Source organism: Pongo abelii, chromosome 6 (genome assembly GCF_028885655.2).
Source record: "Pongo abelii isolate AG06213 chromosome 6, NHGRI_mPonAbe1-v2.0_pri, whole genome shotgun sequence".
NCBI lineage: Eukaryota > Metazoa > Chordata > Mammalia > Primates > Hominidae > Pongo > Pongo abelii.
Genome location: NC_071991.2, coordinates 50,751,726 through 50,770,234, shown reverse-complemented (window position 1 = coordinate 50,770,234; position 18,509 = coordinate 50,751,726). Strand labels below are relative to the sequence as shown.

At 41.1% G+C, this 18,509-nt stretch overlaps 1 protein-coding gene across 2 annotated transcripts in view; it reads left to right on the top strand.

Moving 5' to 3' along the window:
- Positions 1–13,778, top strand: part of BMPER (BMP binding endothelial regulator) — a 249,313-nt gene extending 235,535 nt beyond the window's left edge. For both annotated transcript variants that reach the window (XM_024250401.3, XM_063726025.1), the window contains 2 exons: positions 2,481–2,611; positions 12,381–13,778. In XM_024250401.3, the coding sequence (XP_024106169.2) occupies positions 2,481–2,611; positions 12,381–12,562 (313 nt within the window). In that variant the 3' untranslated portion in view covers positions 12,563–13,778. The remainder of the gene's footprint in view (positions 1–2,480; positions 2,612–12,380) is intronic.
- The last annotated feature ends 4,731 nt before the right edge of the window (positions 13,779–18,509 follow it).

Genomic DNA, 18,509 nt, shown 5'->3' with positions numbered 1-18,509 from the left:
TAACAATCCCCTTACCCAAACAAATTACATTTTATTTGTTCATTGTCCATGGAATTTTACAGAATTACAGTAGACATTCACTCAAATCCGAGGACACATTTCCTCACACTGAGACCAGCCTTTTCCCATATGTGTGCCATCATTTTACCAGGTCCATGAGATGCCGTTCCAGCCAGGTCTTGGCAGTGGGAGCTGTGTATACAGAAAGAGACCCACCCCCATGGGCCAGGCGAGAGGATAGGGAACAAATTCTACTGGGAAAGTGAAGTAGGAATGGGATTAGAGGTTAGAACCTGGGGCAGCCAAAAATGTCGCTGTGAAGTCTGAGCGTAAATATGATGGGTGTGGGTTATTCTGAAATGAAAGTTGAAGCAACAAAGGGAAATGACATTGAGGGAGATTCATACACTGGCATTTAGACGCCATTTTAAGGACAAGCTTTATTTGGCTTCTCTTTGGAATTCCAGAGGCTCTACCCAGTGTAAAGACAGTACTGTGTGTTTAATGCCTGAATGCATTTGCTAGTGAAGGTGATTTCCCAAGATTTCTATAATAAAAGTGGAGAGAAGTATTAAGAAATACAACCTTGAGCCAGGCACAGTGGCTCATGCTTGTAACCCCGGCACTTTGGGATCCCGAGGTGGGTGGATCATCTGAGATCAGGAGTTCGAGACCAGCCTGGCCAACATGGTGAAACCCTGTCTATACCAAAAACACAAAAAATTAGCCTGGCATGGTGGTGGGCACCTGTAATTCCAGCTACTTGGGGGGCTGAGGCAAGAATATTGCTTGAACCCAAGAGGTGGAGGTTGTAGTGAGCTGAGATCGCACCATTGCACTCCAGCCTGGGCAACAAGAGCAAAACTCCGTCTCAAAAAAAAAAAAAAGTACAACCATGATTACTACAAAGAAAGAAAGATCACTTTTTCTGTCCTGGTTATCTTGTCTTAGGTATCACTCATCAAATAATCTCTCAGTCCTTGACATGGAAGGAGGCTCTTTAGGTTTTACATCTGTTCCTCTTTTGTCTCTGTTTGTTCCTATTTCCCAAAACTGTGCCCTTGAGTGTTGGGCTGCAATAACTTTGTGGGTTCACTGTGGGTCTATTGCTCCTTGAATCTGTTTTTTGCTGTTTAATTCCTGTTTAGAGCAGATAGTGTGTCAATTTTCTACCCAGAGCTAGCTGACTGCTCTCGACAATCAGTTATGCACAGGTCCCACACCATGAGAAAATGACATTATTAATGTCCAGCGGCAGTGTCATGATCACTTTTCAAGATCGTAAGTACAGCTTATACTCTTGGATATTATTTTTTCTGTGTTCAGCCTTGAATAGCTTCTGTGAGGAAGGGAGTTTGCTGAATAAGGTTATGAAAAATATAAGGATAGTTTAATTTTATTAATCTTGGAGGCCTCTTGCATAAATGTTAACTGGAAACTGTTAGGCAGTAAATTTGCTGAAAGAAGAAGATGAGATTGTTGTGTGGTATAATAAAAAGGACACTACTTTCAAAGCTGGGAGATATAATTTAATTTGCTCTTTTCCACTTAAAAGTGCTGACTTTGGGCCCATGTATTTATTTGTAAAATGACCCTTCATTTATGGAACAAGAAACTGCATTATGCCTTGTTTACCATCCAGTGACAGGCTCCGTGTGAAAGCATTTTGTAAACTGTAATATACACTAATGTAAGGCCATTATTATGTCTTTGTGGTCAACATGTTTAAAAATTTGTTAGTTTGCATTTCCGTTCAATTTATGTCCTGGTCCATCATTTCCATATTTCAGCTGCAGAGACCTTGATTCAATCCTGTTCATCTTGCAGTCTAATTAGAGGCCTGAAATGTTTGCTTTATTTAGAATTTGTCACTTTACATTCTAAAGAATGAAGATTCAGTGTTCCTTAAAAGACTAAGATTCTAAGATATTACAGAAGTGAATTCTAATTGTCTGTCTTCAGAAAGCCATGGGATTTTGTGTTTTCATCAAGTTGGTTACCATTTTTGGAAACATTGCAGTAAAGTATATTAGTTTTATATCAGTGCTCGTCACAAGATGGAGATGGTATTCCAGTAGGGTAGCCATTAGGCACATTGGGCTATTTATATCTAAGTTAATTAAAATTAAAGCAAATTAGAAACTCGGTTCCTGCATTGTGGTAGCCACATTCCAGGTGCTTAGTAGCCAAATACGGAGAGTGGCTTTGTACAGTGGAGATGACAGAACATGTCTATCCTTACAGCAAGTTCTTTTGGATAATCTTGCTCTAGAGGAAAGGAAATCTAATATCACACTGTTCAGAGGTATCCAGCACTTAAGTTCCACGCAGAATTTTGCCAATTTAGATTTCCAGTCTAAAACAGCAAATTTTAATGGGCCAATCATGTTTCCCCATCTACAACCTTTTCTGAAGTTATATTTAGGGTGTTTATGGTTTGATGTTTTTAAATGTTTCTGTCTCTCTGTTGGGTCCTATAGGTCCTGTGTGACAGACATGTGTGAATGTCCAGTCCATAAAAACTGTTACTGCGAGTCATTTTTGGCATATACCCGTGCCTGCCAGAGAGAGGGCATCAAAGTCCACTGGGAGCCTCAGCAGAATTGTGCAGGTAAGAAAGTCCTGATGGATCTACCCATCAGAAGTTTACTGCAATGCCCAAGATGGCAATGGAGGAGACTTGTGGATGCTGACATGAGTGGCCACGTGCCCCCTTGCCAGAGGAAAATCCCTTCCAATAGCCCATCTGGATTGCTACTTGATAAAACACAGGGACTTCCCACTGGGCAAGGTAGATAGCACTTAAGATAAATGCTTTGTGATAAGCATATTTAAGCAATTTAAAGATTTCCACTGTTGCAAAATCCTCTTGACCTCAAACTACCAGCTGGATATACTTAGCTCATGGATGGTTATAGCTGTGGATTAGGTTATGTGTGAAGCAAAGGAGATTCAGGACAATTACAGTCATTTAAGGTCTTCAGGATAAGCAAGATACTTTTTTTTAGAGATTATTATACAAAGCCTAGTAGAATTTTTTTCCCCTCTGAGAGATTTCTGTAATAGTTGTTGCCTCAGGCAAGTTAATTAGCTTATTTGATATCTGTAAAATGGACTTCTTTATTCATCCAAGAAATATTTGTTAGAAAGTGGCTAGGTACTGGGCATTGTGCTGACACTGGGTACTTTCATGAGTATAAGAGATGAAGCCCCAGTCATTGACGCAGTGGCAGCCTAGTGGGAGAAACAGACAAAAACATAACTCTACAATAAAAACTTACAAATTACAGTAAGTATGAGGAAGGAAACAAACAGGGCAGAGTGATAGAAAGCCAATGGAGAGGGCTGAGATGGGATGAAGAGGGAGGCTTCTCTACAGATGATATTTCAGCCTAGCCCTGAAGGAGTGAAGGGAATGAGAGCAAGCATTCTATGCAGAGGAAACATGTTTGATGGCATAAGGTAGGAGAAAAATTATTAGCATGCTCTCAAAGTGGAGAGGAGCCAGTGTGGTTTGAGCCTGAGGTGGGCTAGGGGAAGAGGGGTGCAAGAGGAAGGTGGAGTAGGAGCAGGAGCTGAATCACGCAGGACTTGGCAGGGTTTTGAAAGAAGTCTAGCTTTTTTTCCAAGAGAAGTGGAAGCCTCTGATAGCTTTTAAGCAAGCCTCTTTCTGCTTTCCAAAGATGACCCTGGATACTAGACAGAGAATAAATTGGAAGGGGACAAGATTGAAACCAGGGTACTAGGCAGGAAGCTATTGTGATAGTCCTGGTGAAAAACTGATGGTGGCTTGAATTAAGATGGTGGCAGTGCATGTAGAGAGGAAGGGAGAGAGTCTAGATTTTAGAAATTTGCAATTTTACAATAATACCTGCTATCTAGTTACAAACATTAGTGATATATACTTGGAGCATCTCAAAGAGTGTCCAACTCATAGAAGATGCTCAGTCAAGGGTAGCTGCTGTTGTTATTTAGATTTGAAGGAGAAATGACTGAATAGTTGTCACCTCATTCAAGGACTGGCAAATTTTTGTTTTTAAAGGGCCAGATTTACCTGAAATAAAGAGACTGGGATTTTCAGCATGCTACCCTAGTCTTAATAGCCTTAGCTCACATCTCAGAAAAGAAGGCCACCCGTGCCATTGCTGACTCCACAATGTCTACATTGGTTGAAGATAAGAGTGGTCACCTGGTTAAAAGAAGCATCCAGAATTGCCTTGAAGCTGTGATTGCAGTGTACAGACATTGTGTTCACTTAGACCTGTGAGTTATAACCTGGCCGGACATTGGAATCACCCTGGGAGCTTAAAAAATAAACCAGGAACCTAAGCCTGTACCCTGTGCCCTGATGTCTTTCTTCAATTGGCCTTGTGTACCTTTTAAAACTCCCTAGGTGATTCTGACCTGCAGCCAGTGTTGAAACCCCTGAGTTAGTTTGTGTGTTTACTTGGGTGGCTGTGGGAAGGTAGGATGATGGATTTTTGGGGGTTGCTGAAGCTTCCTCAGCTGCCCCTTGGTGCAGTCACCAGTCTGTGTTTTTTGAAAAGCACCAGAGCCCTTTCACCTTCCTCTGACTCCATTTTGGTTGCGCCCCCTCCTCTGCAAACCCAAGTCCAATCTTTATATCAGAGTTCACCTTCCACAGCAAGTGTGCCACTCTATCAATGGTGCCCTTCTCAGAGAAGTATTGATTCGATAAAAATAATTCACTTAAGGTGTGGCTGAGGCTGCTGAAAGGTGAGGCAAATGTCTGACCTCTAATCTAATTGATCAGTGCTGGGTAGAATATGTGAGGGTGAGGTTTTTGAGGAATTGGGTCCTTCCAGCCATCTTGAATACTCCTAGCTCCCTTTATTTTGAATCCCCTTTCCCTTGAATCTACCGGAAAATGAATAAAATAAATGGAGTCAAGCTTGATCCAGCCATCCATCCTGGTATAATGCAAGGCTCAGCAGAATTCGGTTAATTTTATTAGCTGTGGTAGTGCTGTTGTTGGGATCATATTAGATACAGGATATATGATCCTTCTCTTCCTGGCCCAGAGCTATACTTAGCACCATTTCAGTGCACATGTTGCATTTGAGGACTACACATTTCACGTCAGCATCTTCATTTCAGGGACTGAGTCTCCGGAGCTAAAATTACTTTTCTAATGGAAAAGGAATATGGCTCCTGAAAGATTCCATTTACCTCTTCTTAGTGGAGCCATCTGGGTGAAGTATAACTCCATCGAATGAAGTTCAGTGGAAGGGGAACGTTTTAAACGCACAAATTCTCTCACACATACACACACACACATACACACATGCACGCACACAGATTATGAACTTCCACAGACTGACAGTTGGTACATGAAGAAATAAATTTACACAGATCTGTAGCATCTCTCAGTAGATTCAGTTCAGATTCATGTAAAATATTGAACACTATAAAAGCCCTCTTTACTTGTTTTTAGCTCCCAGGTCCTTTGACTCATGACAGCACTTAAGGCCACATAAGACAAAAAGGAGAAATCTTCCAGAGCAAAAAGTTTGGAAGTTGAATATATAAGAAGTCAGCCAGGCGAGAAACTCTAAATGAACCAGTGACATTCTAAAGTCTGGCCTGGATTTTAACATTGTCATGACTATAGACACAGTAAGTGCCCGCTTCCTATGGCACAAAGGTTCTAAACCTATGGAACCCTAATTTAGCATGGGAATTACTAAATTACTAAATAAAATGTAATATGCTAAGGGCTATAGTGAAAGTATATAAAAGTTTAATAATAATCATTTATATTACTATTCACCCTTTTTAAGCACTTCCTTTCCCCCAAGGACTATATTAGCATTTTATATTATATTTTATCTTGATAATGCCGATAATACTTTATATGGTAACGTTATATTACCCACATTTTACTCAGAGGGTCATTGAGACTTAAAATAGTTACGTAATTTGCTGAAAGTCGCAGAGCTAGGAAGCAAGGAAGCTGGGAGTTGAACCCAGGTCAACTTGTATCGTTGCCCTGTCCTTAATCATTATGAGAACACAGAGACCCAAGAGCACTGTGGAAAAAGAAGAATGCATATTTATGTGCTTATATTAGTGTTAACTAATTCATCAAAATATGTATCTAAATCTTAGTCACCTTAGTGACGTTCCAATTTCTATTTGTTTGTTCCCTATAATTGGTGGTTGTTACTTGGTACCTTCTGACTCTAAATTTGTTGTGATTTTGTCTGCTGTATCTTACATTGTCATCCTTAGCAGAATGTCTGCCACCTGCCTATAACTGATACTAATTGTCACTGCACATTCAGTAATACATTTTATACATGGAAAAGGTGCTGGAAACGTGGGTGTTTTTGTCTTTGTGTAGCATAATGGATGGTTTGCTGGGCTATGTGAACAGTTTTCTCCCTCCTTGTTTGGCTCTGCAAACCCCAGATGGTTCTACCTCCTTCCCTGCAGCAATTCTACCCTAATTATATACACTGAGTTATTTCTTGACTGACTGGATGCCTTCTGTAAAAGTTCAAGAGATAAAGTCAGGTACTGTGACCTTCAGCACCCCATAGGGGGATGTGGAGATGGTTGAGTTCCAGAAGGCACAGAGCCATGCTGATTGAATGTATTGATAAAGCCGGCACATAATGTTTTTATGTTTCACCTATAGCAGTTTTAATGCCCCTTTGAGAATAAATGCACTCTAACCCTAACTACTTTGGCAGATCCCTGTTTTTTTTTTTTTGTTTGTGTTTTGAGATGGAGTTTTGCTCTTGTTGCCCAGGCTGGAGTACAATGGTGTGATCTTGGCTCACTATAACCTCCGCCTCCCAGGTTCAAGTGATTCTCCTGCCTCAGCCTCCCTAGTAGCTGGGATTACAGGCATGTGCCACCACGCCCGGCTAATTTTGTATTTTTAGTAGAGACGGGGTTTCTCCATGTTGGTCAGGCTGGTCTTGAACTCCCGACCTTAGGTGATCCACCCGCCTCAGCCTCCTAAATTGCTAGGATTATAGGCATGAGCCACTGCGCCCAGCCACGTTGTTTTTTTAACTTTTTAACAAAATAGATCCTTTAAAATACATGTGTGCCCATCAGATCACACCTATGTTTTAAGAAATGATCTTATGCCTTTTACAAGTTTGAAAAAACAACTGAATTCACAGAGGGTAAATGAGGGCTCAGGTCAGTGTTAGTGTTCTAGGATAATCTAAAAGCTGTGCTGAATTGAAGGCAAATCTGATGATGTCACTCCACAGCTTAAAACCCTTCCAAGGCTTCCGTTTGCCAAGGTTTGTGGGGTCATTTGTGGTCTCTGACCCTGGCTTACTTCTCTGCCTCTATCTCCTACCACCTGCCCTCCTCAAGGTCCATGTCTCTAACCCACCAAACCAAGGATCCACCCTTCCCTGATTAAGCCACAGTGCCTTGCTGTTGCCTGCACCCCTACCTTTGTTCCTGCTGTTCTATGTGTCTGGGAAGCTCTCCCTGTCATTGTCTGTCTGACAAGTTTGCTCACTTGATACTTACACAGGATCCATTCTCTCAAGTCTTCCTTGATCTCTGCTCAACTCTCAGTGTTGACCTAATGTGTTTCTCTCTTACTCTTCCCCTGTACTTCGTTATTGTCTGATGTGATACGTCTTATATTTTGTTAAGAATCTATTTACACATCAGCTTTACCTATTTGGTTGTAAGCCTAACCTCCTGTAACTGGAGGACAAAGATGATACCTGATCACATTTTATTCCCCAGGCTTAAGAGACTGCCTGGCACATACATACTCAGCAGATGTTTATTGATTTAATTTGAATTGAATTGGATATGGTATTTATAGGATGAAGGATCATACGAGAGAGACAGATCTTTTTTTTTTTTTCTCTAGTAGTTTTCATTTCCGGCAGTCTACTTTTGACTTGTAGACTGTGAGGGACATACCAGTCCTTAATAGTAGAAAGGTAAGATGCCTTAGAAGAAGTTGAAAGGTAGACTAGAAGAAAGAATTGAGAGGTCAGAGAGAGGAAAAGATGTGGGAGACTTCATAGCTATAGAATAGTCAGGGAAACACAAAGAATGTGGTGGGAAAGAAGAAATGCTGCTGAGAAGTTTTTATACTACCAGGAATCCTTGCAAGACTTAAAGGGGAGCAAAGCCTCTAGAGGGCAAGGTGAGTTGAAAGAGGGCAAGGTAAGTTCTGAAAGCAGCGAAGTGGAAAATGAACTCAAGACTGGCCAGATGAAATCCACACTAGGAAAAGGAATGATGGATTGAATATCATTAATATGAGATCCTCATCCAGGAGGCATGCATTGAGCTGCTCCCCCGTGCCTGTCCCTGTGCCAGAACCTTTGGTTACAGAAGATAAGAATCCCGCCCTCAGGAGACCAGGCCTCAGCGATACACTCTCTTCAACTGCGGGTGCTTGTCACAGTGACCCCCAGAAACTTTAAAATCAATAGCTGCACAGGCACCACTGCAGATTCAGGGCAAAAACCTTCAGGGGTGGGCTGAGAAATAAATATTTTTTAAAAGCACATCAGGGGACTCTTATGAATATCTCTGATTAAGAACTATAGCTGTACTGTAATTAGGGGATTAAAGCAAATAAGCAAATAACTATAACGTTAAAAGTACTGTGGGTTGCAGAGGAGAGAAGGCATCTTGGGGGGATATCCAGAAACCTATTTGAAGTGGGGGACATCTGAATTAAGATAAAACCGATTAGACTGGGAAAAGAATCAGAACTAATGGTAATAGATTTCAGAGGTCTCTAACTGGAAGTCAGAGATAAAACTGTAGTAATTGAGGAAAAGAGAGATAGAAGAGAAAACAATGTCGGGGGGAGATTGCAGGAGGTAATGTGAACATTTAGTGCCAGGAAGTGGGTAAAGAACCCCGAGAGAGAGAGAAGGTGTTCTCCAGGAGTCAGCAGAAGAACCAGGAGAGTTCACTGTCATAAGATAAAATGGACACAAAGACCAAATATTTTACAGAGTGGTCTTGGGAAAATGGGAGTTGCCAAGATGTTGGTGGATATGGACATTAGTGAAAACTTTGGAGGGAACTGCTTCAGTCAAGGGGTGGGTGAGGAAGATGAGCTGTCAACATTAATGAATTGCAGAAGACTAGGCTAAAATGACTGTAAATTCTTCCACAAAGTCTGCAGGTGAAAGGAAGGAGAAAATAAATCTGATAGTTTAGGGAATATTTGTTGTTGTTGTTGTTGTTGTTAAATAGATAGGGAGAAGATTAATGTGCTACGACAAAGAGTAGGGCAAGTTCTGAAAGACATGGGGCAGAAAAGAAGAATGGCAAATCCAGGATGGGTGCAAATGGCAAGAGGTAGTGAGGGGTAAGTTAAGGGTACTCCTGCAGATGACCTACCTCCAACACTGAAAGAGGATGAGTGCTCTGGGATGGGGAAGTGCTCCAGTAGGGCTTGAGGTAGAAGAGGATGGGAAATAGTAGGACCTAATTCTACTTTGGAAATAGTTTTCTTCTCAGTTGCTAAAAAGGAATGAGTCTCTGAGTGACTGAAGCGTGAATGTAGGGTTTGTTTGCAGGATCAAGTATCAATCTTGGCCACTCATTAGAATTGCCAGTGTAGGGCAGGGTCGGAAGGAAAGGGGGAGTGTTTTGTTTTGTTCTCTTAAATTACTGGTATCCTGATCCCACCTTGAGGGGTTCTAATGTAATTGATCTGGGATGAAGTCTGGGCATCAGGAAGTTCCCCAGGTGATCCTAACTTCCATTTGTTACCACCATTAGTCTACCGAAGCATAACAACACATGAATACAATTGCTCTGTGTAAATATGATATTCAGCTTGGGTGTTTCCAAATCATTAAGCAAATGCAATGTATAGAGTATTCCGTTAGTCACTGAGAAGAGAAAAAAAGAGGACTTTGAAAGGATCAGTGAAAAGTCAAAAGATTATCAAAGAAGCCTAAATTGAGAGATTTAAGGGAAGGGTTATGTCTATCCACCCACTCACTCATCCATGTATCCATCCACTCAATCTCCCAATAGTCCTCTGAGTACTAAATGTTAAACACCGTACTCCTGCAGAAGATAAAGAAACAGAACAGTGTTACCCTCTAGTAGCCTATATTTGAGTTGGTGTGTGTATGTAGAGAGAGAGAGAAAGAGTATGAGAGGATAAAACTGATGACTACAATTTCATGTTGTAAATGCAGTGATGAGATAAGCAGCAGGTGCTCTTCTTATCAGTCAAGGAACATCCATCCCATCCACACAGAAGAGGTGGGAATTCAGTTGAAAAGGTTGGGAATTCAGTTGAAAAGGTTGGGAACTCAGTTGAGAAGAGTGGAAGATGGGGTGAATGGTGGTGACATTCACCAAGCTAGATAATGGCACCAGATCAAGGCACTGGAGTCCACCATGCATGAGGGAGCCCATTGATGTCATCTGTAGAGAAGAGCAAAGGCATGGATCACAGAACAGGGTAAAGAGGGGGTAGAGGACAGATCCTGAGATGCAAATGGAAAATTCCAATCCCCTCTCTGTTGTGGTTATGTCTGTTTCATAACAGCTTTATTTAGCAAGTATTTGTTGCTGGCTTCCATATCTAATGCTCGCCAAGTGCCAGAAAATGTGTGGGCTAGAGATGCAGTGAGGGACCACACAAAACTCCGCCCTCAGGGAGCTTACATTTTAGTGTTGGAAGACAGAGTAAATATGATACGATGTCAGGTAGTAGTATGTGTAAAGAAGAAATAAATAGGGAAAAGAGGTAGTGAATATGAAAATGTTGTTTTGAATAGGAAGTTACCTTTGAGAAGGCACCTCAGAAAGCTGAGAGTGAGCCAGGTGTAGGAATCAATAAGGCATAGATTATATGGGATGTTTCAGTATAAGTGACCAGTAATTAGCTGCTACTAACTCATCCCTCTGCTGGTGTATCAGACAGCAGCCATGTCATTTACCTCTATCCCCAAAGCATCTTGTACAGGGCCTTTGTTCAAAGCAGGTGTTTACCTAGAGTCAATGGTTTAGTTAACAGTTGAGGCAGGGATAAATAAATAATGCGCCAGTGCTTATTATGAGTCTATACAGAAAAATGTTCATTATAGAGTCAAGTAGTTTAAAGTTGGTTTTATTTAGATGTTTTGTTTCGTGCAACTCGGTTTTTGAATAGTAAGAGCTGATGAGAAGTCGTTGATTACTCCCTGGATAGAATGTGACTCTCTCATTTGTTTCTAACCAGTACAATGGATATTTGAGAAGCCTTCATAGAATTTATTTTATGGTGCTTATTAACTTTCTTTTACTTAAATATGATCAAAGATCAACATTTTGTGGCAACTCTAAATGCATAACTTGAAAGACTCAAAGTGAGGTCCATTTGCTGGCAAACCAGTTCTATCTTTAAATTTTACAATTACATGATTCCTCACCAGGTATTATTCTGCAAACAGCATAAACAATAGAGGCATTGAAGCTGAGAATGTCTTCCATTGTTATTACTTTTGTTTAAAGGAACTTTAAATGAAGATTGAATTGTTATTGGTGTTCTTGGAGGGTCCCTGATCTAAATTCCTACTTCTGTCAACATTCCTATTCTTGAGGAATGAGGGGCAGCCCCTTCGACTGTCACTGGATGTAACTCAGATGGAAAAGGCTGTGTGTCACAAAACTCCCAGAATGTTTGCATTATTTTTTTCTGACAAGTCTAGTCATGAATTTTTAGGATCTCTCAGAATTTCATCAAAATCACTTTGCCTCTAAGTCAATAAAGATAGTAAATTGGCTGTGATGTGGCAACATCATCATTTTTATATTGTTTGACCCAGCCAGCTGCTGTCCTCCCTGCAGTCACACATCTGACTTTTCTCTATTTGGCTTACCCCAATCTTGCTCCAACATGCCTTAAATTTATTAATTTAACACACGATTACATTGATTAAAATATGTCACACATTCCCAATATCTGTGGTAGGTTTTTTTCTCTGTGGGTAATTTCATATATTTGAATATTGATGTAGTTGCACAAAATATTCCTATTCATCACAGCTCAAAAGCTGAAAGAACTATTTGCAGCAGATGTTTTATACTATTTAGTTATTTGTACAATAACTAAATAGCCTTAAAGATTTTCCTATAGCCTTACACATTTATAGTTTATCTTATCTAAGAATAAGATAAATTCTTGTTCAGATCTACCTGCGTTTGTTTTTATAGATGTAGCTGATTCCCAGAGTGTTTGAGGAATGTTGGGTGTTTGTCATGCTCTTGTTAAAATGCAAATCTGATCCTGAGCTATGGAAACGTCTATGCAGTGTCATGAGCCTGCAAGAACGGCATCTGGCTGAGGGTGAATTAATGGGGTCTTTCTCCATGTTATGCCTTTGTCTCCTTCTCTTTTTCAGCCACCCAGTGTAAGCATGGTGCTGTGTACGATACCTGTGGCCCGAGATGTATCAAGACCTGTGACAACTGGAATGAAATTGGTCCGTGCAACAAGCCGTGTGTTGCTGGGTGCCACTGTCCAGCAAACTTGGTCCTTCACAAGGGAAGGTGCATCAAGCCAGTCCTTTGTCCCCAGCGGTGACCTTTGTTTCGATCCTTAAGACTTTGAAATCTGGTGACTTTGACACTGAAGCGGAAAAGCCAATGAAGGACTGCAGTATTTGTGTGCCTGATTCTGTAAACACACACACACAGAGTATATATGTGTATATATATAGATATATTCAAAAACATTTCATCATTTATATAAACTATAGGGAGATTATTATATGTATATTTTTTGCTGTAAGACATGTATTGTTTCTAGGATCCTAACCTGTAAGCCATTGAACATGTTGTATAAATACACCAGGTGTTTTTAATTTAATAAGGTGGCATGCAGATACATTGGATAGTGTTAGCATCACATACATTTGTCATTTTTAAGGAAGTTTTCTAAGAGCTCTCAATTGCCTGCCTGTATTAATTTTAGTTTTGAGTCAGGATTTGTAATGGAGTGGGAAATGTGTTTCTCTGGAGAAGGGCACATTTATCTAGGGGCATTTCAGGTTTCCAAAGAAAGGAGTGTATGCCTGGGAAAGACAGCAGGAGATTGGTGACCGGCCCTAATGGTGCATGAAAAGCGAGTGATAGGCTGTTAGAATGTATTAGGTCATGGGCTAATATTATTTCCAAAATTGATTGGCTGGTTGCCAAGAAATATATATTTGTCACTAGGGCATAACCAAAGAATCAAGTGATTTCTTGCCATCCTTGCATAGTCCTCAAGTCTTCTAATCATCCATGTGTGTATGATGGATGTGACCATTTATATGTCATGTGTTGAGATTAAAGGGTGTCTGGATGACATGTTAATTTTATTGAGCATGAGAAGGTATTTGAAGAAACTGTTGCACAACATATGATGAAATTTTGATTTCTCTGAATCTCAGAGTAATTTAAGATGGGCAAATCCAATGAGTTGATGTAACCCATCTACATTTTGTGGCTATTTCATGTATAAAATGAAAGGCTTTAGTTATTTCTAGAGGAGTCCCATCCAACACTATTTGGTGACTGTTAATATGTTATAATTATTAGACAGTGGAAAAGCCTTTATTGACTAATTGATTTAACCTCAGTCCAAAGAACAGTCTCTATACTTGCTCTCATTTACTGATAGGCTGCTGCTAGTTACCATTTGATTGTCTTGACTTTCGTCTTCAGTTGAATTGGTGAAAACATCAAGAAAAACAAAACCCACTGTGTCTTAAAATGTTCTGCATTGTAGTCAATAAATGGCTTAAGATGTAAAACAATGCGTTTTCTCTCTCAAGATGTCCTGTGTTATACTTTATAATTTGTTGTATCAACTTCAGATTCATTAAATTTTAACAGCTTTATTTAGTTATAATTGTTGTATCTTACAACAGTATATATAAAGACTATTATTAATAGACAAAAGCAAACCCACGTTTTTGACAAGCCAGCATGTTGCCAATGCTTGTCAAAGACATTTATGTTTCTTTTACATTCATGACAGCTAAAGTATTAACTTGGATTTTTTTTTTTTTTTTGACTGGAAAATCCCTAGTTGTTTGAATTAACTGAATAAAGTGCAGGGCATAATAGTGACTGGCTGGGGGCACTGGGCCTTTGGTTTTTTTCATTGCTGTGTTTGGATACTAATCACCCTCGTATCTGCAGCCTGAGGTAGTCAGGTCATTGTTTCAGTGCTGCCCTTGGAAAGAAGACTTTGACTTGGGTGCTCTGGGATCTAAGTGTGGTTTGTGACTTTATCCCCATTATTTAAGCATTTGGGGGTCTCACTTTTGCTTATCTGTAACACAAAGAGGCCATGTAGTATAGTGAGCAGGGTTGAGAATCGGGAAAACTAGACCCCTGCCACTAACAGGCTAGGAGACTTTGGGCAGTAATAGGAGGCACTAAGGGCTTGCAAACACTTTCCTACTTGTAATCTCATTGATTCCCTGCTCTGCCCTGACAGGAGGGGTAGGGAAAATCAGTTGACGTTGCCTGGTGGTTCCTACCTTCTGTAAAACGAACAGATTCCTCAAGATTAGCTTTAACTCCCTTTTCAGTTCACTGTAGGTTCTCTTCTGTGAAAGAGGGCAGCATAAGGGAAATGATGGAGAAGGGAGAATTGTGGATGGTTATTTATAGCTCATGATTCATCCAAGGACTGAGTTACTATCCCTATGAGGCTAACCGGCCTCTTTCCCAACACTTAATCATGGCAGCCAGGGTGGGTGAATGATGAAAGCTCTTCTGCATGAGCCAGTTTCATCATTTTGGGTGGGTTGATTACAAGTTTGTGTGGCATTCCTTTTTCTGGGGATTAGCTTAATCTCTGTACATTTTTCTCATTTCTAATTGAAGAAGAAAGGGAGGGCAGAGAGGACAGAAAATTACTTGGGTTTACTAATTCAAAGAGGCATCTCTGATGGGAGAGGGTGAGGAAATCAGCCGAATGGTTGGCCTGCATATTCTTTTTTAGGCCACAGGCTACAGCTGAGCAATGGCTTAGTCTAATGATTGGGCACAATGAGGATTTACCAAGTGCTTCAATGACAGCAGTCCTGTTTTATTCACATGGGATGTTTTCAATTGGTTCTTCAACTAAGCTCTTGCAGAGTGAGATGACTTGAAATAAAAATGTTCTATGAATATTGAATTTGATGAGAAACAAGCACCCTCAGTGAAGAACAAGAATAATTATGATTCTAATTGCCCATAGTTGATACTCAGTAAAAGTAAGTTCTCTCTTCTCTCCGTCTGTAAATAGGAATATTTGAGGGTCCTGACCTAAAAGTTTTTAGCTGGGAAGAAAAGATATCTCTTTGGCATTGACAAGAGCAATTTTTGTTAAAACTGTGGTACACTAAGAATCGCTAACTCTTCAGGTTAAAGGCCTCACTCAATGAGTCAATGAGTCTTAACTCATTGACTGCTTCCTGACCATCAGACCATCCCGTATGAGGGCATCTTTCAATAAGAACGAGAAAGACCTAGGGGGTTGACTAGCTTCTCCCAGCTTTCACTGAAACACGGATAAACCATTTCAACTGGAAAACTCTTCCTTGTTATGAGATATTTCAGACATACAAAAAGGCATAGAGAAAAATGTTGCAAACACCCATGACTACATTACCCTAATTAAGAAATATAACCTGGTAAGTAGTCAATAAATTTTTCTTGAATCAATAAATAAAACCTGATAAATGCTGTCTCATGGTTGCAACAGCTGTTTGTGGATTTGTTCAGTTTGAGCCTGACTGCATTTCTCTTCACTTTGCCACTCTTTGTCATTCACATTCATCTGGATCTGACAAGTAACAAGGACATGAGCTGGAAAGCTCTTGGAGTGGGAGGAGGAGACTGCCTTCAGGGATAGGTGCCAAGATATTTTAATTAGCGATCTCCTCCAAACATAACTCAGGAGCAAGCAAAAATAATCTCTGATTCTACATCCTGGAGTACAAGCCTTTGCAAAACTTGAGATTTTAATTCTGAAAAATGACAAGTTTCAAGTGGGCCAGAAGGAAACAACAGGGAAAAGGAGCAAATGCTGATGATTATTCTGACGCTGAGTTAAGAACCCGGACATTCATTTCTTTAAGGGGCTCTTTCTGGCTTTACAGTCATGTTGCTACACTGGGTTTATTTAAACCAGTTGAATGACACGAACATGCATCAGATCCATTTTTATTATGGTCCCCTTTCAGATTAATTTGAGCAAGCTAGCTTGGAAAAGGTCAATGTGGTGGAAAAGCATGAGAAATTTATATTTAGAGAAACTTGAAAAGTAGGAAGGTGTTTCAGGTAGGGGGAGAGCAAATCCCCTGGTAACAAATAGATACATACCTGGGGCTGCACCATAAAAGGTGCAGGCTGAAGGGCAACGGTGAAGCTTGTGGGTGTGAGATGTGGCTGGGAGGTGGGAGTGGGGTCTTAGGAGGCTGGGGTCTCAGCTCCTTGTCATGTCACATGACTAGGTCACATCTGTCTAGGTACTGGGCTAAATAGACTGAGGTGCTTGGAGCTAGATGTCACATCTGGGGAATCTTAGGTCCTGTCCAACTGCCTTGAGAGTGGAGGAGGTGCCAAAATCTCCATCGCACATTCTCCACATGGCTCCCTGGTGGGCTGAGGCACCAGATGGGTAGGTCCGCTCCAGCTATGAGCGGTGTTAAGCAATAGAGTGACGTGACCAGCCAGGCCTTTGTTTCAGTGAGATCAGTGACAGTGCAACGAAGGTGGATTTCCAGTCAAAAGACCACTTGGGAGTCCCCTGAGATAGTCCAGGTGAGAGATGATAAGCCCCAAGACCATGAAGTAGGAAGTAAAAAGGGGAGAAGTTTGTGACAGATTGGATGGTGGATAGGCCAGTCTCTGGTTTGAGTAACTGGGTGGCGATGATGGTGCCAATTTCCCACAGAAGGAACACTGACAAGGGAATATATCTACAAGAATTTCTACTGTCAGTCAAAATGTTTTCTGCTAAGCTATATTTGCTTTAATTCAACAGACATTCTGAATATTAGGTTTAAGACATGGTCCTTCCACACGCAGTCACGGTGCAGGATGAATGGCTTGTGGTGAACTAGAAGGCCATACCAGTGGCCATGGGAGCCTCAGGAAGCCCCATTTGAGGTTTTCTGTTTGGGAGAGTGTCAAGAGTGCCAGAGAAAGTGACTACTGAGATGAGTCTTGGTAGAGGACTAAGTAGCCTTTACCTGTGCAAAGATGTGTGTGTGTGTGTCTGTGTGTGTGTGCATGTGTGTGTGTGTGTGTGTGTGAATTGTCAGGAGTGGAGTAGTCTGGGCATTTAAAGAACAGGTAACTAAGCAGATAAGGAGGGAGACAAACAGGCAGTGTGGGTGTGCAGGGAACAACAGGCTTTGGGTACTGCTGAGGTGTAACAGATTCACAGAACTTTTTTGAGCTGTGACAATGCAACTTACACACCCTGGGAGGCTTTTTCAGGCTTCTCTTGGTTTCTAGTGGGATCCACACAAGTAGGGCTTGAGACATTTTGTTATAAGACACCTTGCCTCCTGCACCAGGCTGTGTTTGTGTTTCCTTCATCTGTCTTTTGAGCATCTAGAGAGGGAAGGGAAGGAAGAGGCTTCTAACAAGAGTGTTCTTTCTGACCTTCAGTCTTCCACTGCATGAAGGAGAGGCATTGGGTGCTTTAACAGAACTGCTCCAAGGTAAATACATTTCACCACTGCTTTTGTTGACTTGCTTGACTGTGGGCTGATGGATGGAGGAGGCTTAGAGTCTAAACAGCTGGTCCTGCTAGTGTCACCAGCTCGGGTCACACCTATGAGTAAAAGGCCAGGAAACACAGCTTGCCCAGAGTTCTGTTGGGACAATTCTGTCATGTTCTAGCCACTTTGTGTCATAACCTAGCTTAGGCCTTAAAAACTTACATAAGCTACTTCTCTGCTTCTTCCAACTGGAACTTGGCTAACTAAGTAATTCCCCTGAGAAGTTTCTTCAGCTGTGAAATTTGGGGCTTAAGGAAATGTTAGTGGTGATGAAAAAGATTCACCTTTGCTCCAAGAGCATAAATACCATTTATCATATTGTCATTTTCACCACGTTCCTATATGTGAGTTAAAGAATCAGATCCTGAACATCTCCTTCTGGCTCCAGTGGTTAGGGGGGCACTGGGGAGGAGAAGGAAGTAGCAGACTGTCTGGGTTCCCTCCATGCCAGCAGGCTGCCTTGTGACAACGTGAGCCTGCAATGTGTTCCGGTCTGACCCCTTGAGGGCACTTCTGTGAAGAAGGCGGTTCACAGGGTCCTCTCTACTCAGTATGAATTCCCATTTTGCTCTTGAAGACAGTCAGGCCAGGGGGATTCTGTCTTCCTAAACTTATTTGCTCACTTCACTATTTCTGAGAACAAACTGACAGTGAGAAGAAAATGAAAGCTGGAAGGAGAAGAGAAGATCAGGTTTATCCACAGCATCTACCATTCCAGACACACCTCAGGAACCTCAGACAGAACACAGGACAACT